Here is a 22,923-nt window from a genome sequence, read left to right as displayed (position 1 = left end):
AGAATCGTGTTGATACAGGATGCCAAAAATTTGTTTAATATTGACATCGTAAAAACTATATATTGTATTTGATGGTCATAAGGGATTATCATTAAAAAAAAAAGGTATACCGCAAGATCCTGAAGGGTTGTCCTGGTTACGGTTCATAACATCGAGGCTAAATGAAGCTATTTGCTAAGAGTTTATGATCGTGGATATTTACTTGAAAGGTTTTTAGTAACGCTTACAAAAACAAATGTTCTGCTAAAAGTTGCTTGATTTTTTATAAATGCTATAGTTTCATGACCGATCAGTTCAGGCTATTTCCCGATTATTCTCCGACACAGAGGGGGGCATGTTATGTTAAACATTGAAGTATAACAATGTTTGCTAAACATTGAAGTATAACAATGTTTGCTAAACATTGAAGTATAACAATGTTTGCTATTGTGCAGGTGGCTTGAAAGTGGCAGTTGAAGTGCTTGAGTTGAAAACTGATTTCAAGTGCCCATTGTTAGACTGTCTAGTATAATTTTTGAGTGCAGTTATGGTGAAATTCACTGGTAAAGACTAGAGATTAAATATAACTGTTATGTGGTCTTTTATTGTATCGCTTGCTGTGTGTTATGGTCATGAGTCTGTTTAGCAGGGGTGAGGACTTAAGAAGGTCATAGATACATATAACTAACTGGTCTGAGTTGGGGGGTGGGGTGGGGGTGAGGGTATATTATTGGTATGCCCCTCCAGCCCCTGTAATTATGATACACTACCAAGAGGATCTATCCCGCGCTAGCCTGGAGATCAATTGCCGAGTGTGAACCTTGTAAAATCTGCAAAATCTGACAAGCGGCGAGGAATGATACTTCAGTGCTACCTGGAGACGAGTAGTACATACGCAGTTATATTAAATCTTCCATACAACCTGGAGACAGATTGGTACATACGCAATTATAGCGGGTTTGAGGGCCTTGCTGTCAGAAATAGATATAAATGGAGGGCGCTCTTTATAATTGAACAGTGAGTGACAGCCTGCGTGTGCAGCTCTGCTGCGCGTGTACTGTGATTGCGCCATGTATAGTTTGATTATAATGTGGAAGTGGAGGATCATGAAAAATCAGGATTGCAACTGATTCAGATATTTTTAATAAGTACGTCGGAAATAGGGTTTAAGTATGCGGTACAGTGCATACAGTGACGTCATTAATATGTAGGTATGACTGACTTCGATTCAATTCGATAAATAACATACTTTTCATAGAAAACCTGTAAATTGTGTTACATTTAGGACCGGCCCGTTGTACACACCGTTGCCTATAACAATTACCCGTTGACCCAACCCCTCCAGGCACCATCCTCTTCCATCAGTACCTCAAATGATTAAAGGCATTGAAGACTCGCTCCAACCCTGTGAGGCCATCTGAAAAAGTTAACTTTCTGTTGCTTGCAAGTGCCGTTTTGTTCGTGTCGCTACAAAATGCAGACAGTAATGAAACGTGATACCTTGTTATCTTTAGCTGGACCTGAGATGTCCATCGCTGTATCGTTAGTACACTGTGCTGTGGGTATTGACCGCAACTGTATGTACTGACTGTACACTAGTGTCTAATTACCGACGTTAGCAGGCTGTGTGTGTATTTTCTGGAATCGATGGTAGTGTCTAACACTTCTGTTACACCTCATTCGAAACTAGGTCAAATTACCGGCATTAGACGTTTCTTTTTGCGCGAGTCTTCACACCCTTTAAGGTCAGTTGCTCTCATACATAACCGTCTTATTCGTACTACACAAATGCTCTACAGTTTTGTAACGAAATTTTGCTTCTAAAGAATACCAAGTTTAGTCAGGACACTGATAAGCCGTGTGATATAGCAAGGACATCGATTGCGCAACTGTAAGATAACCCAGTTTTGAATTAACTTCCCGACTATTTCGAAACGTCGAGCCAGTAAAAAGGCCTTGGTATTTTGTTTCTTAGACATGTGCTTCCATGGCAACCGTTGTGTACACACCACGCTCTCTGTATACGTGATGTCACCACTCACCACCATCGCTTACACTAACGACAGTTTCTTTTAGCATAGTGCTGGGAGACCGTAAGAACACTACTTTTTAAATGTCATTTTCCAAGAAAATGTTTAGTGCTTGTAATAGTCAAACGGACATCAAACCATGGATTACATTCAATACCAAAAGTAGTCTTTGACAAGCTTATAAAACACTACAAACCTGTAGTTATTTGAGACCATTCAAGTCCACTGTCTCACTGTTGAGTTCTGTATTGCATCCGAAGAACTTACCTAATGATCTGTGTGTTAGACTAAGCAATCCATCCGCTTTAATTAATTAGTCTCATATGCTGAAAGTCATTTCTCAAAACTTCAAAATGGATTAGTAAGTACAAACAATACATATACAACATACCGTCATTAATGTTGTGTCTATAATGGTCACACACAAGAATAAGAAAATGCCGCTATAAATTTGAAATGGAGTCCAGTATCCGAGCAAGAGTTAAATTTCTACTATTTACTCTAAAGTGTGAACAATTTGCCGGGAATCAGGAAACCGACGGCGGGGGGGGGGGGGCAGGTATCTTTCCCAGTACAATGTTAGTTTTGTAGATGCTCTGAGGTAACCGAGACTTTTCTATTATCTAAACAACTTCGACCAATTTATCTAAAATGTTCTAGTAATTGTATATCTGAAAAGTGAGTCGACACTTGACAATATTCCTATACGCCTATGACCAAATTGGGGACGCTCGCTTTTAGCCATAACAACTAACACTAATCCATGGACATGTACAATTTTATCTCTTGACAAAGTGCTGATTAGACTCAATATCTATTCTCTCTGGTCAACTGATTAACATTTCGACCTTTGATTAATTGGACCCTTCTGGTTTTTTTTCTATTTTTTTTATTTGTTATCACTCGCACGAGGATTTAGTTCAAACAAATACCTTATTTACATTGGTCATCACTGTCGAAGTCCACTGCTAAACGGACAATTGACTAGGACCCTGAAAACGTAAAACGTTCAACCGGTGCTATGGTAACGTTCTATCGTTCAGACGATTTCCTTCTTTTAGGGGCGGTGGAAGGTGGGGGCGGAGCTTCACTTTGAGCAGTATTGTTGAGTATTTTGGTGAAAGTGAACTAGTGATATACGTTAGCTACAATTTTATAGCAAATTTCACACGTCAACATTTATAAACGCTTCCAAATTGCTAACTCTATGCTCTATAATTCAACAGAGACTAATATACGGAATTACCAGCGGGCGTTTGGAAAGCCGTTTAACATCGAATCTGGAATTGTAGATACCTCGAATTAATTTCACATATCTGAAATAACCCACCGACAGATTCATATATCTGAAATTCCGGATTAAGATTTTGATGTTAAAATGGCTATCCGTTAGGGCGATCAGTGTTCATATTCGTTTGGTCACACGTCACCTAAAGATGACGTCATATGCTATTACCATCCATGAGACTCACCTGTGTCATTAATACAATTTAATGTGCATGAATGAACATCACGTAAAGTACACGAGTCAAGTAAAGTACGCTTATAATTATAGACATAGCACCCAATCTGTCTTCATTCCTCACCAGTGACAGTTATGACCCTCTTAAATTGTCGTTCGAGAACTCTTAGACACTATAAATAAGCCTAAATTAAAGACAAAGGAGAGCCACGTGATCGATCGTTTCTTAATTAAACTTATCGTCTTGCTCTTATAAAGTCGTTTCCGAGAGGTGGTGATTTAAGAAAGGCGTTAATCGTGGCGCAGCTGCATGGTTACTCTTTCATATGGAACTAATGTACATATATATATATATATACATATATATATATATATATATATATATATATATATATATATATATATATATATATATATATGTGAATATATATATATGTGAATATATATATATGTGAATATATATATATAATATATATATAATATAATATAAGATATATATATATATAAATATATATATATATAATATATATATAATATAATAAATAATATAATATAAGATATATATATATATATATATATATATATATATATATATATATATATATATATATATATATATATATATATATATATATATATATATATAGAAACAGCATAATGTTCACTTCTACTTTATCCAGCGAATTCTGATTTGCATTTCCCCCGTGCAAAGTATAGAGACGTTTTTTTTATATAATAAACGCATACGTCATTGCAATGAAGTATTTTAACTGGACCGAACTGGTGCAGTTGGCTGGGAAAACGTTTCAAGTGGAACTAGACGGCGTGGAAAAATAACGCACAACTTCAAGCTGTATTTCAAATGACCTCTTTTAGATCACTTGATAATAAGAGACTCTTTGTGATCGGTGCGCAATTATAGAGTTGGTGTGCAGTTCATGAGCTCGACTCAGGCATGGGTGGGGGAGTGGGGGAGTGGGGGAGTGGGGGAGTGGGGGAGTGGGGGAGTGGGTCGGGGCATCAATAATTTGAGGAGGTTACAACATTTTTTCCTGTGACATGTGAATTGTTTTGTACACATGGTACAGTAGTGTGAACGTGAGTTCTTTGTTGCAAAAAACGATCGAAAGGAACAGAATGAGAACAAAAATAAGTGGAAAATCATAGATATTTTGCATAAAATATTTAGAATTTATTTGGTCAAAACTCCGTCATTTTTTATAGATTGATGACATCATGATAGTTCTCATTCTTCTGTTTATTTCCTCTCAAACAGTAACGGAACTATTGCGAGTGCGCAAATGGTTGTGCGATTGCGCATTTGTAATCCGAGAATATCAATTCCTGAAAGAGATATTTTGTCTTCGTAAAAAGAAGAAGATATATATATCGATATTTCCCCTCCGTACCTCCTCCTTTTTCTCCTTCCATGTGCGCCTGCCCAAAATTTGGCATCGTATCTTTGAAACGAAAATATGATATATTTGTCACTTTCATCAAACGAACATCACGTCACTTCCGGTTCTTTTTGTATCATACTTGACGAAGAGTATATTATTCTTCGTTTTGTTTCTTTGTTTATATATTTGCTTCTTCTCTTTGGTATTGTGTTCTTTGCATTCAGTTCAGTATAACGCATTTTCTAACGTCACAAGTAGCAGCAATATAAAATATATTAATATTTATATAGAGGTTATCATATGTAAAGGTTTCACAGGTACTGTACTTTTGGAAAAGCATATTTAACTTATCACAATCTCTCAATTTTTAAACGAAAAACCTCTTTCCAACCTTTATAGTAACATCAAAGGCAAGTTGCTGAGTTTTGCCTTGTCATAATAAAAATTCCTTTGTAGCAAGGTCTTTGCCTAGTAACAGGAAGCTGATATTTAGAATAGCAGCTACCAGTTATTAATAACTCTACCTAAGCTTTTCTCTTTCAATGTGAAAGAGCGAGGGCAACGGAGCCGGGCACAAAGGGCGCACATGCCCACCTAGCCCCTCCCACCCAGCCTCTCCCTCCCTTATCAGCTTTGTGAAAAACCAAAAACAGTACCCCTCTCAACCCCATCAGTTCCCCCTTATATCGTGACTGTCATAATATGATGATGACGGTTTTAGTCAAGTTGAGGTTTCACGAAACCCTTCGAAAGGAAACGGAATATAATGAAAAAACATTTTAAGGCTGGGTTACATTCATACAATTTAAGTCTTGAAACCATTCCGCCAGCAGTGAAATCGAGGAGGGCCAAGGATCCCATTTTGCAATATTAACTTGATGACCACAAGAAAATATTGCAAATAGTGGAGATTGATATAGGCTTAATGTGAAAACGCATACCGTGCCCCTATTCTGTTTCCCAGTCCCTCTTCTCGCCCAGCAACCCCTCCCTCTCTCCCGATGCGTCACTCCTATGTTTACCTCACGTTACTAACGTCATCATACTATAAATAGTTTAATTTCGATGATTCATGATCACATATACGCAACAATATAATGAGGCACACCACTCCTCTCTCAAGTGGTATAAGGAATTTCTCGGAGGAAACTATTTAGGCTGGCTGGCAAAGATACCTATTGCTACAGTACTGCAGGTAGTGCACCCTGCACAGTTATGTAGTCATCAAACATATGTTTTTCAATAGTTATACTTAGGCTGTTGTAATCTGTTTCATTGAAACATAATACAATTCGAACGTTTGTTTAGTTGCCTACGATCTCTCTAGCTAGAATTTCATCAAAACGCAGCTCTTTTGTAGAAAAATAATTAGCTTCCTCTGTGGATAAATGACTACAATATTTATTATGAAGAAAAACAAAGACATTTTCAGCTCTCTAACCCTGATGACATCATTCACTCTGCTGCATATACTTTACATATTATTGAATCTCGACAACGGAGACGACGTTGGCGACGGATCACGTGAGTGGAAACTCTACATTGATTGTCTGTTAGTTCTTCATGTTTATGTAGTTAACGCGCAGACGACAGGATGCGCAGACGACAGGATGCGCAGACGACAGGATGCGCAGACGACAGGACGCGCAGACGACAGGACGTCAGTGCCTGATTGTCGTGTAAATAGTATATTACAACATGATCGTATGCAAATTCGTTGTAGGTCTATACACAAGAATAAACACAACTGCCTGTGTTGGTGAAAGCCCCAGAATCATCTGCCTTCTGACTCACTGCGCGGGATCTTCCTCCGCAGATTCAAAAGAATCTTCCGAACTTTCTACCTGTTCTGATAGGCCTCCTTTCTTAAAGTCGTTTGCAGATCCAAGCGACGAGGACTTTCTGTGTTTCTTGAATTTCATGAATTTTTTCTTCTTGATGATGGTTCCTTCCAAAGATGGCGTCCAAGCTAAATCGATCTTTAGAAATTCTTCTTTCCACGGCGTATTGTCATAGTCGCCCATGGTGCCGCCCCACTCCCGCGGGAGGATCTTTGGTGATACGTATTTGTGGAGGGCTGAATAGTTACTACCGTGCATTTTAACCTGTGATTTTAGAGAGGAAAATTAAATAGGCTATGTTACACTTTTGCGGATCCAATGACTGCTCTTAGTCTAGTATCGGTAAATACCGAATTTGCAACCGAAATTAGCGGTGCATAAGTAAATATCGGAAAATAAAGAATGCCCGACCGCCAATATATATATTTATATATTTTATATATTTTTACATATTTTTGAAATTACCCCCATTGACCCAACAATTCCCACAGCTCTGTGTAATAAATTGTATACTACTTACCCGTTGTCGCATTTTGTCATTCATGAAAGGCTTCATAATTGTGAAAGCACCGTCAAACAGTACTGGTTCATTAACAAAATGGATGCCACTGATTCGAACAGGTATACAGTTCTATTAAAAGAAAAGGAAAGAAATTGCGTAAGATATATGTAGGCATACATAGGCATGTACGTAGTATATGTTAATCATTCTGACCGTGTGACTGTAGGGACCAGTTTTGCGACATCGGTCTACTTGGTGTTCGCGTTACACACGGTATAGCCATTGCAGTTACCCTTGAATGGAAACAAATTAGCCATTTTGCAGAGCTGGGGAAGGGAGGGGGCGGCGAGGGAAACATAAAATAATAAAAAAGTCAATATATGAAATAAAACGTCAACATTGCGAGTGAAGTATTTGAATGTGCTAAATCTTTATATTGTTTCCTGCCAGTAATTAAGCTAAAAATGCCACTTTAACATAATAAGTATACGGTAAACAGCAGCATCGATTTTAACTACCACAGTCGAGCTATCTGCTGAAATCTCGCCCCTCCCCCTCCCTCTCCCCCTCCCCTCCCCCAAATAAAGCAGATAAAGAAAACGGTGAACAAAGTTAAAATATATAACAACTAGGACAGCATATAAAGCAAAGATAATCAGTTAGGCTTACAGAGCAGCGAGAGAGAGATGGGGGGAGGGAGCGTTGGTGGGGGAGAAGCTGTTCCCTAGTATTGCAATATCTTAACACTCCTCATATAGCGACGGCACCCTTTCTACATGCATGCAGGGGCGTCCTCTATTTCCCCGGTCCAATAATTGACCCCCGGGGCCCCAAAGATGTACCCCTTGACCCCATCATCTTACCTCATACCTCTCTGCATATCTATAATGATAATGTGTGCTTGAATGTTTCGAACAAATCCAGCGCTTCATATTTTTACTCGCCCATAAATTGTAACACGTCGTGCAGCATTCATCATGATTTTTCTTTGTACTCCGAGAAGTGTGAAGTATGACTCATCATTTCCGAATACACCTGGCATGTGTAATTGTGTATATGTCAACAAATATTTAGTGTTGATGACTGGTGCACTAATTTCAAATCGATCCAATCAGTCACACCCTCCCATGGTAAACAAACATGAATACAATAAATGGGAAGATTTGTTGTGACAGAGTCACCTCAAATTACTCACCTCTGAAAGTTAGTCTTTTTGTTATAGGATTTTAAAGGTACATAACACTAATTTATAGGAATAATTATGCTACTACGAACAAGCTAAATCTTTGATTTTCATATTATATTAGAAGTGTTAAGTAAGGTATTTCTGATTTTTAGAGGAGGGCGGTACGCTCGAATTTACTGGGGTATAGCGATCGCAAGGAGAAGAGCCCTGTTGGGTAATCTTCCTTCCCGCCCGCCCGCCTCTTTAGGCTTTATATGCACCATCAGTGCGACATAATTAGGCAACCTTCATGCCACCCCCACCCCCCTCTCTCTCTCTCCTGGCTTCTACATGCACCAGCTTTGCGATATTAATAGGTAACAAACCTGCCCCGGCCCCCTCTCTCTAGGCTACATGCACCAGCTGTGCGACATTATTAGGCAACCTTCCTGCCACCCCCCCCCCCCTCCCCCTTTCTCTCTCGACTTCTATTTGCACCAGCTTTGCGATATTAATAGGTAACCTCCCTGCCCCGCCCCCCCCCCCCTCTCTAGGCTTCTACATGCACCAGCTTTGCGACATTGTGAGGTAACCTACCTGGAATATAGAAGTAACTTTCCTTGCAGATGAGGGAGTGAGTTGACTGGCTTGGTACATGCTCACCCCACCTAGATCAAAGATGAGGACTACGCCGGTAATCTGTGTCTCTTCATCTTCAACGAGCTGATCAATCACCATGAACAGGGCTTTACATATATCGAGCATAGGATACTTTGATGGATCCCAGTGACCTGCAGTGGAGTATATGCAAATTATAATGAATATTCATAAATTTATATATATATATATATTATGACGTCATAGTGATAGTCTATTGTAGAGCTTTGGAATGTTAATCGGAATCCTCTGTGTTCACCTTTAGTAAACACAGTTAGCCTTAATTTATACTGGCATTTCCGAAAGAAAATGCGTTTCTATGAGGAAATGACATCCTACTGCATAACCTCATAGAATCAATAAAAATTTCAAACGGATATTAGCGAGCAGAAATGTGGATATTAATATTGGGTGTTATATTATTCTGATCAACGTTTAGCAACCCTTTCGACGTTTCCTGTTATATCGAATAAAATGGCTTCCACTCATTCATTAAATAGTAATAAATATTTCTGGTCCTTATATTCTTACCAAGCCTATATATAGATCATATGAGTTGTATCTGTGCTTTTTAGCTCAAATATACATAGTACACAATAGGTGTACTTTCCAAGGGTGATACACACGTGACGTAATACATATGTGACGTGTACACGCGTGACGTGCTACACACGTGACGTCATGCACATGTGACGTAATATCGTCATGACCACACAGTCAGCCGGTAAATCCGGCGTCCCTGGAAATGACAATATCAAAAACAGTAAGTTTTTTTAAAAATAAAATAAAAATGAATACGTCCTGCTATAGTAATGGTCTGGTTATTTGGGTGACTTTCGTGTGCCCCTTTCTATCTCCACCAGCACCCCCCCCCCCGCCACCCCCCCCCCCCGCCCGTCACTTCCTCCACATTGAAACACTGCTATAAGTAGCCGCCTGGCTGTGGCCTCTAACATTTTTTCAATAATAATGATCTTAATAATCCTAACCGGAGGAATGAAGCGGAACAAACACTGTGGGAAATTTTCTTTGAAATTATCTTATGCAATAACTGTGTACATTCAACAGCCATAGCAGTATACACAAAATAAAATTTAAAAAAAGACAAAGGAAAGAAATATAAAAATAGGTGATTTTGAGCAAGAAAAATATTTTGTCTTTATCTTTTCAGATACCATTAATCACATTCAGAGGTTGTTAAAACTATCATTTAGATATCTAAATTGAAATACGTAACTCATTTTATTATTTGAAATGACAATGTAGGCTAATATAAGAAACCGATTTGGTCCTTCTCTATATGGTGCAATGTCCAAAGTCCAATCGTGTATGTATCTACACAGTGTGCGCGTGCACTCACTATATGCATGTCTTTAGTTTTATATATATATATATAGGCCATTACGTTATCGTACACCACAGCTTGCGTTAAAATATGCAGAGTTTAACAATAGCCTATAAGTCAAAAGAAACACAAAATAAGACGGTGACAAGGTATAGTCTCTGCCTCTATAGGATTAAGACTTTGCAAAAGGTAAAAGAACTTTTAAGAATTGGGGTTAAAGGACATTTGTTCAAATGATTCGTTGAAGAAATATATATTTACTTTTTGTCACGGTTTGTGTGTGGGAACGGTTAAGAAGATTACCACAGCAATGAGACATGTAGGAACACGTCGGAAGAGATTTATGGGTACAACCAATTTACATGAATAAAAACATTTAATCGGGTAAAGTATAACTGTGAAATAGCGCTGCAACTCCATACCAAAGCCGAACTTAACTGTTACAAAATAACGAAAACAAAATATCATCCGGTAGAATTTCACCCCATAACATTAAAACAAAAAATTTGAAGATTTCTAATTAATCAAACCAATCATTCTGGCGTTTTCCATCAAAATTGTTGTTTTACTTCAAATGTGGAATCCAGGATTTCTCGGACGGTAGAAATAACCTGGCAGATAAGACTTGCATCTTTTCTTTATACAGTCAATTAATCTAATTAACCTCATTGTTTAATTAAATTTATAGGTCTTGAAAAGGGTATCGAAAAATTGTGACCTTATTGTGATCGTAAAATCGAACCACCTATATAACGGCTGCATAGGCGGGGGAAAAAAAAACAACAAAAACAGGTGACCCTATATCTGCCCCTTGGCGAGGGTTTTCGTGACTTCACAGGAATATAACCCTCAACCCCTGGTTATGACAATGACAATGCGAAACATGAAAAATTAATATGATCCTATTTTGGTTTAAGAATTTCCGTAATGAAAGTGATTCTTTAACAATTATTGAAGCTTTTTAACAAAATTTTGCTTGCCCACGATGACGGCATGGAATACACCAGGGTTGCCATGCACAATAACATACACGCGGTTTCAAAACAATTGAGGACGGAAGAACTGGTTAAAACAAATCGTTTTGATAAATTGTTAATATTATAGGCTATACTTGAAAACTATATAGACACACAGCCGCTGTTGTGCTATTGGATTCAGGATTTCCGTTTTGTGCTAAATACCGGTATTATTGATGCAGTGTGGTAAGTTTTGTACAAAATCATGCTTGTCTACAAAGTGACGGAATGCAATTATAGGTTGTTTACCATAATTATTGATTTCATAGACTAAAAGAACATTTAAAACAGCTTGTTGAGATTAACTGCCAGAACATTTGAGAGCTACAAACATAGTTGCTATTTTTTTTTTTATATTGTTTGATTAGGATCGGGAGAAGGGTTAATTTGTATGTAAATATATGTATAATTTGTAGAATGAATTTGCATAATAATAAAGAAGAGAAGCAAAGCGGAAAGCAAACTGTTTGAAAACTTTCCGATCTTTGGAGTCGAACATATTTATTCATTAAGGGTCATCGGTCTATTTGCCTACACTTGAGCATGTTAGAATATGTCAAAAGATTTGAAGAAAAAAAAACCCTTTCCTGGTGGCACAAAATCTCCTCATTATTGCCAAACATCTAGCAAGTTTATAAGTTACAAATTTTCAATGACTCGATGGGGGGGGGGGGGATTCTTGGAGGGGTTGCAATGGGGGTTAATCGGAGGGGTTGCAATGAAAATGCAAGAAGAAGAACCAAGAGTGACCATTACTTGATACTTAGCATATTTGGGGGCACCTTTAACCTCTAGTCGCTGTTGTCGCCATTTATGTAACATTGTTCAAATTTATTGACAATTTTGTGCAATGATTAGTAAAAATTGCGGGAAAATTGACACCAAAACTATTGCTTCATAAATGCTGACACATACCAGAAGGGTTACCATATAGTAATCAGTTCAATAGTCACATGACACATAGTGAAAACCATGCTGTAGGTATATACGGTATGATATAGGCCTACACAGGAACGTATATGATCAAGACAGAGAGGAGTGCACGGTTCCATTCAACTTTCGAATGATTCAAATAGGAGAAACATCTCCTTGAACGAGGGCTTAGCTTAAGCTGTTTAGGCTCCCTTTTTCATATTTATTTGTCAAATTATATCCATGTACTTTTGCATGTCAGTAAGCTGTACCTATATGTTCACTATGTATCTCAATTCAAAGATGTCTTTGTCATTCATGCAGGAGTTGGGGTGCAGAGTGGGGGATGCAGAGTAGGGGGTGGGGTGTGCAGTGACCGACTATAACCGTGTCTTCCCTGTCTTCACTTCCTTGCCTGCTAAAATATCTACACACTAATCAAAAACTAGTTTCATACAATTAAAAGCTGACGTCGAATCTTGTAACCACGACACAACTCTCCCTTCCAACCCCCCCCCCCCACCTGCAAATCTTACCCTTCCATATACTAACACGAAGAACTGGCAATCCTCCCATCACCCTCCACGTCCCCTTCCCCATCCGTTCTCTGCTAAAATAAAATCCCGAGTAGAACACACTACTCAATAAAGGTTTCATGCAACATTATTCGACATCAGTTACTAAATCACCTCATTTCCTTACCCTACCCTACCCTGCCCTACCTCTTACCCATTCAAGATCCTCCCCCCTCCTTGCCCCCCTCCTTGTCCCTCCCCCTATTGATGGCTAAAACGTCCAAGACATAATAGTAAGAATAGTGCAAATATCACATTACAGATACAATAATACTCCCCTTTGAGACTTCCCACCACCTCATCGCACCCCTAACAAAAATCCCCCTTCCATACTGCTTACTAAAACTCGATACACGTTCAACATACACAATTACAAACACACACATACAAAAGTATTTGATAGAAGAATAAAATAATTTACAAAATACAAAAAAATATATAACAAAAGAAAATGTAGCCTATGAAACGAATATTTTGATTAACTTTTTAACATACCTGCCCGCATGGCGACTACCTTTCGGCCTTCCATGTCGGTGTCGGTTAGTACATACGGGTAACCGTCATCTAAGACGTGCTTGATACCTCTGGGATTGTAGTCGTTAAAAAACTCTGGTACTTTCAGATGAAGTTCATAGTATTTCTTTAAGGCTTTGAAGGCACGATCCACTTCAAATTTCTTGGCGCGTAAAAATCGGATGAGAAAATTTTCGTCCCTGCAGAATTTGATACGTGGTTTCTCTTCCATATATTTGTATAATGTATTAAAGGCTAACTTCCTCATTAAGTGGTTTTCTCCCAGTTCCTTTTCGGCCCGTTTTTGCATTTCGGGACTTAAAGTGCATTTGTAAGGAATAGACGCCATTTCTGTGATTATTTTACCTTCAAGTGCCTACTTACGCTAAGGTAGAATCGGTTACCCGATGTATTGCATCCGATAGTTCGACGTTCAGTATTCGTTGTTCTATACTCTGGTAGTTTTTTTTGTCTTTTCACAAAGTTGAAGAAAACTGCAATAAATCTCTTGATTTATCACGCTGTACGGAATAATAAGTTTCAGATTCTTCTTCGAGAACCTGAGCTAAAAACAGCAATAATAAAAAGAAGAAAAAGAAGAATTAGGAGTAAATTTCAATTCGAGCTAGTCGCTCATGTAAACTAAACCTATATGTAGTTGCCCTGTTTACAAGCACCGTTATATAGTCTATTATTCGTCATCGTTCATCATAACTAACCTTTGTGTTCCGTTCTTGTTACGTCACGGAATAGCAGACTTAACACGCGCATGCACTGTACACGGATATGCTTAAAGGGATATATTACGCGCAACGCAACGTTAGCGTTTTACATATACCTTAACTTTTATCGGTATATGCGGTATTATTGTCTTGTTCTATTTGCAGCGGGAAGGATCGGGGGGGGGGGGGAGAGGGGTGGAGGGTGGGGTGGGCGATAAATATAATGTTCTGTGGAAGGATTTCGTAACTTATATACTTCAATTTTGCGACAATTTTAAGATATTTTGTTTACGTCTTATCATAAAGAATTCTTTAAATTTTGAAAAATCTTGTTGCTTAAGATAGATCTTCTTCAGCCACGGAAATGAGTGAAGGCATAGGAAGCCTCGGTTTGCCCCTTGGAACCGTCTCATGGCGCGGATTCTGACAAGTTTAAGAACAGATATACACCCACGGTAACCAATAGGCAAACACATAAACATTCTCATTCTCTTAAATTGTTACACAATTGGATGTAATCCCCTTCTCTTCTCTCACCTCCGCTCCCTCTCTCTCTTCCATTGCTCTCTCCTCTACCCTCCCCCCTTCCCCTCCCTCACTTCTATCTCTCTCTCCTCTCCTTTCCCTTCCCTCATGTGCCCCCTCTCTTCCATCTCTCTTCTCTCTGCCCAACAATTAGGATTTGCCTCGCGATACAATTGAACTTAGATGCTTTAAGTAAGTCTATATACCAGTGTACATGTTACTTTAAAATATTCTTTCGTGTAAGTTCAATTAGACTGAACCGGGTTAACACGAATCTATACAGTTATGATTGGACATATCGCTTTATATGAACTATTGGTGATTCACATTTCCTGTGTAATGCGGTATACATGTTTACGCCATAACAAACACGGGTAAGAAAGGGAAAACACCAGAGGACCCAAATTAGAATTGATAACAAGTAGAAGGATAAGTAGGTATAACAAAGAAAAAGTCATGGAAGCCAAATATTGATATGGAGTGACGTCAAAATGTCAACTTCTTTCTGTAAATGTTTAAGGAATTCCCAAAACAAATTGATTCTTTGGCAAACTATTATATTTGTCATAAAAGGGCAACAAATTAACAAATTCCTCGCTATTAAGCATGGACCAATTTTTGACATTTACTTTATAAAAAATAATAAAACGATTCAATTTCATGAGTTTAACATTGTGTAATAAACTCAAAAATTGTTAACATAGTCAATCAACAACTTTTCTGCCCATTATAGAAATAATCTTAGCAGTGGCGTGCACCTCCCCAGTATTCATCGTCAGCCGTATGTTTTTTAATATTCAAAAATATTTATTAGCATGTTGTTGCTTTTAGACTTTACTATGTAGACCTAATTGTGTGGTCTAGATACGTCTCAGAAAGTCAGAGTGTAATATATGACGTCTGAAGTTTGATTATTCTTCTGGGGGAGGGGGATCCCCAGGACCCCCAGAACCGCCAACATGGGAGCACTTCCATACAGGTTAATGCCCATACCAAATCAGTCAGGGGATTTGGGTTAACCCCCTCCCGTATCACTTTTGTGGCGTGTTATTTACGATTTGGGAAGGAAAATGTTAAACATTACCAAAAAATTGCAGTGATCAATTGATTTTTTTTATTAGTTTCACACTGGCATAGGAGAACATTTCACGGGAAAAAGTGGAAGTACGGGGTCAGGTTGACATATGGTTCTGTAAAGCACAATGAATCAGCTAAATAAACACGATCACGAGACACAATCATTTGCATGCACAGGATTTCAATGGTAGAGGGTGGGGGGGGTTCTAAATTATCTCTAGGTAGGGGGATGAACCTTTATGTAAGAGCATGACTCGAATCAAGGATTTTACAAAGGAAGGCATGGGGGGGGGGTGGCATGGGGGGCAGAGGGTGTCCATGGAGTCGTTAAAGTCGACTCTCTTGGGTGTTTTTATAAGTATATAAGTCGAATCAATGATTTTACACTCTTAATTTTTCCGGGTCACTTTTGTGACCCGGATTCCTGATAAAAATAGTTTCATCCTTTTCAGGATAAGTTTAATCCATTCCCGGATAAAATTCAACCATTCCCGATTCAATTTCATTAGGCATGGTATCATTCCTTTGTACCGTTCCTGATCAGAACGTAGCGCTTGATGCTATTGGCTGATGTACATCATGTGACATAAGCTTTGATTGTGCTTGCAGCTCTCGAACGTACGCTATCGTAGCCATCTTTTCCAAACTTTGCACTCACGAAATGCTCTTATGGATCTCGTAGAAGCAAAATTACTTCAATGGGGATTGGAGAAGTACGTCAAGAATTTCAAAGGTGAGTTATTAGGCACTTTCCATTTCGTTTGTTGTGTTAATCATACGCAATAAAGTTAGTGATTTGAAGAAGCTATGCTCACTCCGTGACGGGTTTACTCTGGCCTAGCGTTATACAGTGTGCACTATAGTGTGTAGCGTGTGGTGGTTTTTGATTGACTGTACTGTACAGTATACTACAGTACTGTACATGCCTACACACAACAGTATGCAGTACTATTGTGAAGCCTCTATGGTGCTACAGGGCAAACAGTATTACTGTATGGTGGGTTCTAATGTTCAGTTGCTACTTCACCACAACGTGGATTGTCATTTTTCGATAACCAAATAAATTGAATGACATAAGTAAGGCAGGCAAGGCCTAATAAGGGTTCCTGGTAATTTAGATTTAGGTAATGTAAGACTTGCCTACAGTGGGAATCAGTCTTTCCCTGTACAGTATGTTCTATATAAGGTGATCATTTACAAATAAGGCATAGGCCTATATGCTACTGTAGTGTTGTGGTTGGACTGGGCCCAGTAGTGGAGTGTACTGAACTGTACTTTTGCGTTGAAATGAAAACAACACCGATTTTTCGTACTTTTTTTTATAATCAATATTTAAATAAGTTTCGGCAAAAGAAAAAAACAGATGGTAAAGTCATCATTAAATCGCAAATAAATTTGTAGGCTGTCCATAGGTTCATGGTATTGTGTAATAGTACAGTTGACGCTTGAAGTAGCGGTTCCGCGAATATTTCAGGTATACCCGGTTATACCGAGCAGGTATGCCGCTTTATGTTAATGCTAGTTATACCGATGCACCTTAGCATAAAGTTGCTTATGGTTTTGCCTAGTAATGGCAAAAAGAGGGGCAAAATAACACACTAAATGGTATGCAGAAACTTCTCTGAATTCTTATACTGTTCATGGAAATAGATCATAAAGATCTGAGATCCGTATTGAAACGTTCTGTAAACTTCATTTATGGCAATATGTTTTAAAATGCAAAATATGGTAAGGAAAAATTGGCCAAATACAGGTCTTTTCAAATTGTGTTCATATACTGTGTGCAAAAGTGGGTGCTGTACAGTATGGCTTGTGATAAGAATAGGCCCTTAATTGCATGAGGTCTGCAGATATAAAAAAAATGCAGAAATGAACTTTCATGGAGGTATTACTACAATAAATTTTTAGAGAAGTAACATTTTGCTATCATATGTTGTCTTTGCTAAATTTCAGGAAGTCTAGTTTTGTGCTGGCACAGGTCGCCGTGAAGCAACAGGCAACCTGGAAAACCGACTGCAATATGTGAGGAGAAAGGACCAAAATAAGACAAAGAAGTCTGTTTGCGACCCTCATAAACCTTCAAAGCTGGTTGACACAACAGATTTGGAATTGACATCAGGTAAATTAAATTGATTTATTTATTTATTTATTTATTTATCCATCCATCCATCCATCCATCCATCCATCCATCCATATATCCATCCATCCATCCATCCATCCATCCATTCTTTCATTCATTCATTCATGTAGTTTTTGCATCTAGTTACTTTTGTTGCTTAAAACGATATCAATGATTGTTCTTCACAGATGATGCAGAGGAGTGTGTTATTTCAGCGGTGGTAACGTGTCTGGAAACTGGAGTATCACAGAGCCTTTAATATCAGAGACAATAAGAAGAGTTCTGTGGGAGATATTCTCTCAGAAAATACACAACAGATGACATGGTAAGAGTTTTACTCAATACATGTGCTATTCTAGCTCAGTCACTTGGCGAACAGGAACCCGAACTAAAGTGCCACAAGCTTACTGTTGCTGTAAGACTTAAGAAGAGTGAATAATGCCATGTCGTAGGCTACACATTATATATCAACGTTAATTGGGCCATAAGAGTATGGTATGAGTGTTTTGCTGGTCCTTTCCTAGCCTTTCCTTGGGTACCTGTTAGGTTGATTGCAATCTTACTGAGCTTCAAAATCATGCAAATCTGCTTTTCTCTTTCTTTTATGACTCTACTATTTTTAGTACTTTAAGTTAACGAAGGTTGCCTCACATTCTTAAAATCATATATGTTTCTCAGAGAGAATGACCTAACGGTTATGAAATGATTGAGAATCACAATGATAATGATGCATGGTGTTGGTGATGGTGGTGGTGATGATGATAGTGAAGATGGTGGTGGTGGTGATGATGATGGTGGTATTTGGTGATGATGATGATGGTGGTGTCGGTGATGATGGTGATGATGATGAGGAGCTGGTTGCAAAATTTCAAAATTGTGGCAATGTATGGTTGTATCCTTGTATGTCAGAATGTTGCAATTTGAAAACAAAAATGTGTAATTTCTCATATATCTTTTCAATAGATTGGCACAAACGTACCATCTGTCCTTGATAAAGTTCAACAGCCACAGCCTTTCGTTTTGGCATGAGGACCAAGAGAGCAACCAGAGCAGGTGTTTAGTAGAGTTGAAAAAAGGGGGCTACCTTGCCAATGACTTCTGCAGACAGTTGACATATGTTTTAAAATGCTTGATACTTGAAATAGAATGATACTACCTGGGACTTTTTGAGAACTTTTTGAACCAGAAGACTGAGTAATCATCACCTTTCTTTTACCCGTCATGGTATTAATGGATATCACATTATCTTAGATAACAAATTTATCATAGTTTGAGTTCAGTTTGTCCACTAATGTTCAATATTGACAGGTCAAATTGCACTGGAATAGTTCGGGTGAGCCGGTTGCATAATTTAATTGCACAAATTCCTCATTGTTGTGTGTGAGCTGTTCAGATTTTAAAGAGGTGAATAGAGGGATTGTGTTATTTCTAGTATAAAGAGTGAGTGATGCATTGGTACTTAACCTGCACCCACCATCTCCCCCAACTCAAATCTGCTTATGCCACTCAAAGTAACAAGAGAAACATCATCAAGCATTCATACGTGATTATGCAAGCACTTGTCCATTTCCAAACATGTTGGTGGTTCAGTAAAATACTTAAGTTTTCGAAGTATTTTCATTTATTTTAATACATAGAACATTCGATGCAATTAATATTTAATACAATTTTGCAGAGGTAAACATAGTAAGGAAATTATTTTTACAAACATTTTCTTATTCCCATGACAAATCACATCTCTATCATTTCTGCTGTGTGTAACAAAGTTTTGTGCATGCAATTTAAAGTCTTACCTATTGTTAAGTTGTACAATATCAAAGTTGTGTCATTCTATAGTAGTAAGTTATTCGTAACAAACCAACATATATCAAAGTATCATTATTTGGTAAATAATGTAAGACCATTCGTTGAGAGGCTGGTGGAGTAGCATTTTTCAGAATTTTTCATTTTCCTGCAATATGTAGATTTCAAAGGTTAAAGTTAGCAGGAGATGATCTCTTTTAAGCACATTCTAACATTTGAACCTATTGTAGGATATCTTTAGTGGAGATTTTAAAGCATAAGACATGCTTCTAGTTAGAAAATAAAGATTTTGAAAGCAAAAAGTTACACATAAATTGCCACAACAAGTCACGAGTCACATATATAGCAGGGATATAACTAAAAATAGTATACACTTTTGCTGCCTTGATAAAACTCTCGCATTCCATCCACTTTTCCATTTCCGCTTTTGTTCATCAGTATTGTAACCCAAATCAACCTCTTTCTATAAGTAGAAATAATTGACGTTGTTTGTTAACGAAGTTGTTAAAAAGAATAAAGACATGGCCAAGTTATTTTCAGATTTGCATGTTGTTTCTTATTCATAACATATCCAGAACGTAAGAACCCTTGAAACGGAAACAGGATCAAATTTATCCGGAATGGGGTCATTATTTTTTGATCCGGAAATCCGGATCATTTTGATCCGGGCGGGATCGGTGCCCCTGGGATCCGGAAGCCGGATCAAATTTGATCCGGAATGGGGTCAATGTTCTTTGATCCGGAAATCCGGATCATTTTCATCCGGACGGGGTCGGTGCCCCTGGGATCCGGAAACCGGATCAAATTTGATCCGGAATGAATCAAATTTGATCCGGATGTTTTAAGAGTGTATAAGGTAGGGGAAGGTGGGTGTTCCTGGAGTCGTCTAGTATATGTAGGCCTGCTCTTGGGGTGTTAGGGATAATCGCATGGCTGTTCTTATAAGTAATCTTGAATTTTTACGTCACGTTGAAAAGGGGGGTGTGGGTATTATTCCCCCCGCATCCCCCTGCATCTGCGCACAACACTCAGTATACTACATATCTGATGATAGAGTAATGGAACTGACAATAGAGGCCGGTTTTACCCCCCTCCCCTACCACCAGATCGAATACACGAGTGGACTGGTGCCATCAATCGTCACTGTCCATCTCAATTATCAAAGGAAAATAATCGTAAAACTCACCTGAATATTTCAGACTTCGGATGTAAAACTTCGAACCTTCTCGAACGAGATAGGCCTATAGTATAACTGAGTATTCCTCTGGAATTTTGTGTTTTCCCCCCTGCTCTTTGTTTTTCTTTCTTTCTCAGGTTAATATCTTTCCTCATTCCATTTTTGTAGTTGGGTAAATTGACGATGATTATGTTCAGCGTAACGTATTCTCCCGTATATACATATATATTTATATATACAGTATAGGCGTTTGTTTGTGAAATGTGTCATGGACGGAAGACTGGTTTATGGAACCCACAGTATATAGTAGGGAACGACTCGTATGCGGTTTTCTATACAGGCCTATATACATAACAATATCCAAGTGTAGCCGCTTAATACACAACAGCTATTGGCTAGAACAATGACTGTAAGCCTATTTGCAACTCAGACGCGATCAAAGTTCTAATTCCACGTACGTGATGACGAAACGTTTGTAACACCAATCACGAAATATTTGCTCTAATAAGTTTCATCATGTTAGAATTAAAGCATTATATAGAAACTACGAAGTAACATCGTAATAACCGTTAAGGTATGATGTGTTCCAGGCATAGGCCCCGGGTTAGTTTACCAGCATTGCGGCTCGGGAGGGTTGCACCCTATATCAACGCCGCCGAAGCATCCGTCAGGTTGAGTTGCCAAAGGTAACTCTCCTTGTCGCTGAAGATGATATATTTTCCGTCCGAAGGGTAAAATATGCCGCTTGTTTGAAGACATCAATGCCGTCGCTTGGATCACTGTATTGGGTGTTTTTTTTTTTAACCCAGTCCGGCCCCTGGTTTCAGGCTTAAACATTGAACAACAATTAAAATAAGCCAATGTTTGATTCATAGATCATACGAAACGGGTGTAGCTCAATGTTTATAGATCATACGAAGACTGGCGTAGCTCTAGATAGATCACACGAAGACTGGCTTAGCTCTAAGTAGATCATACGAAGACTCTCGTAGTTCTAGGTCCATAGATCATACGAAGACTGCTCTAGGTAGATCACACGAAGACTGGCGTATAGCTCTAGATTCATAGATCATACGAAGACTGGCTTAGCTCTATGTTCATAGATCATACAAAGACTGGCATATAGTTCTAGGTTCATAGATCATACAAAGACTGGAGTAGCTCTAGAGATTAAATGATAGATCATACAAAGACTGGCGTAGCTCTATGTAGAGCATACGAAGACTGGAGTAGTTCTAGATAGATCACACGGAGACTGGAGTAGCTCTAGAGATTAAATGATAGATCATACAAAGACTGGCGTAGCTCTATGTAGAGCATACGAAGACTGGAGTAGTTCTAGATAGATCACACGGAGACTGCATGGAGTAGCTCTAGAGATTAAATGATAGATCATACAAAGACTGGCGTAGCTCTATGTAGAGCATACGAAGACTGAAGTAGTTCTAGATAGATCACACGGAGACTGCATGGAGTAGCTCTAGAGATTAAATGATATTTCGTTTGGACTATTAACTTACGTCATTCTTCTACGCCTCGTTTTTCTTAATCAGCTTTTCTGCGTAGGAATTACTTATACGTCGTTACAGCACTACGTTCTCAGGAAATCACTATTTCTACGTTATGCTTTCTTTCTAATGCATTTATTGTTCCATTACTTTTTCTTATGTTTTTCAATTTTCTGTTTCATTTGATACAGCTTTGAGCATAGAACTGACCAAGAAATTAGAATTCATGTCGGAATGGAATCATGACACTATATGCAAAATACGTCACAAAGCGAGACCTAGTATTTACTCCTATAGAGCAAAGCGTGCAGTGAAATTACTGACTTTCTCAATGGTTTCGAATTCCTGGATCTATACAGTGTCGGCGCCAAGGAAGAGAGTATGGGGGGAGGGGGCTACCCCATAATGACTCCTCTCAATCCCCCCGCCCAAGTCCGAGTCGGCCACAATAAAACAGAACTGCCTCCCCCGTACGTCAAAGTTTCCTTTATTTTAGTATAGTATTAGGGTAACAAAATGTTGCACCTTACAGAGGCACCCCCTACCATCTAGACCCGCACAGGGGCTTTGTAATACATTCCAATAAAACAGAATT

The 22,923-nt window shown here is 38.5% G+C and overlaps 1 protein-coding gene and 1 long non-coding RNA gene across 2 annotated transcripts; one reads left to right on the top strand and one right to left on the bottom strand.

Moving 5' to 3' along the window:
* Positions 1 to 4,637: 4,637 nt before the first annotated feature.
* LOC139984763 (alpha-tocopherol transfer protein-like) lies at positions 4,638 to 21,214 on the bottom strand. The gene is made up of 5 exons (XM_071998805.1): positions 20,830 to 21,214; positions 13,380 to 13,962; positions 8,977 to 9,170; positions 7,233 to 7,343; positions 4,638 to 6,976 (listed from the first exon to the last, which is right to left on the bottom strand). Exons 2-5 carry the CDS (start codon positions 13,744 to 13,746, stop codon positions 6,662 to 6,664), a joined length of 987 nt encoding a protein of 328 aa, XP_071854906.1. The 5' UTR covers positions 13,747 to 13,962; positions 20,830 to 21,214; the 3' UTR covers positions 4,638 to 6,661.
* LOC139984896 (uncharacterized) lies at positions 16,117 to 20,176 on the top strand. Its single transcript, XR_011799225.1, has 4 exons — positions 16,117 to 16,454; positions 17,675 to 17,840; positions 18,029 to 18,165; positions 18,804 to 20,176. It is a non-coding gene; the product is annotated as an uncharacterized lncRNA (long non-coding RNA).
* Positions 21,215 to 22,923: the final 1,709 nt, after the last annotated feature.

Source organism: Apostichopus japonicus, chromosome 17 (assembly GCF_037975245.1).
Source record: "Apostichopus japonicus isolate 1M-3 chromosome 17, ASM3797524v1, whole genome shotgun sequence".
Taxonomy (NCBI): Eukaryota; Metazoa; Echinodermata; class Holothuroidea; order Aspidochirotida; family Stichopodidae; genus Apostichopus; species Apostichopus japonicus.
The sequence above is the reverse complement of the archived record's forward strand: the minus strand, read 5'-3'. Positions and strand labels throughout refer to the sequence as shown.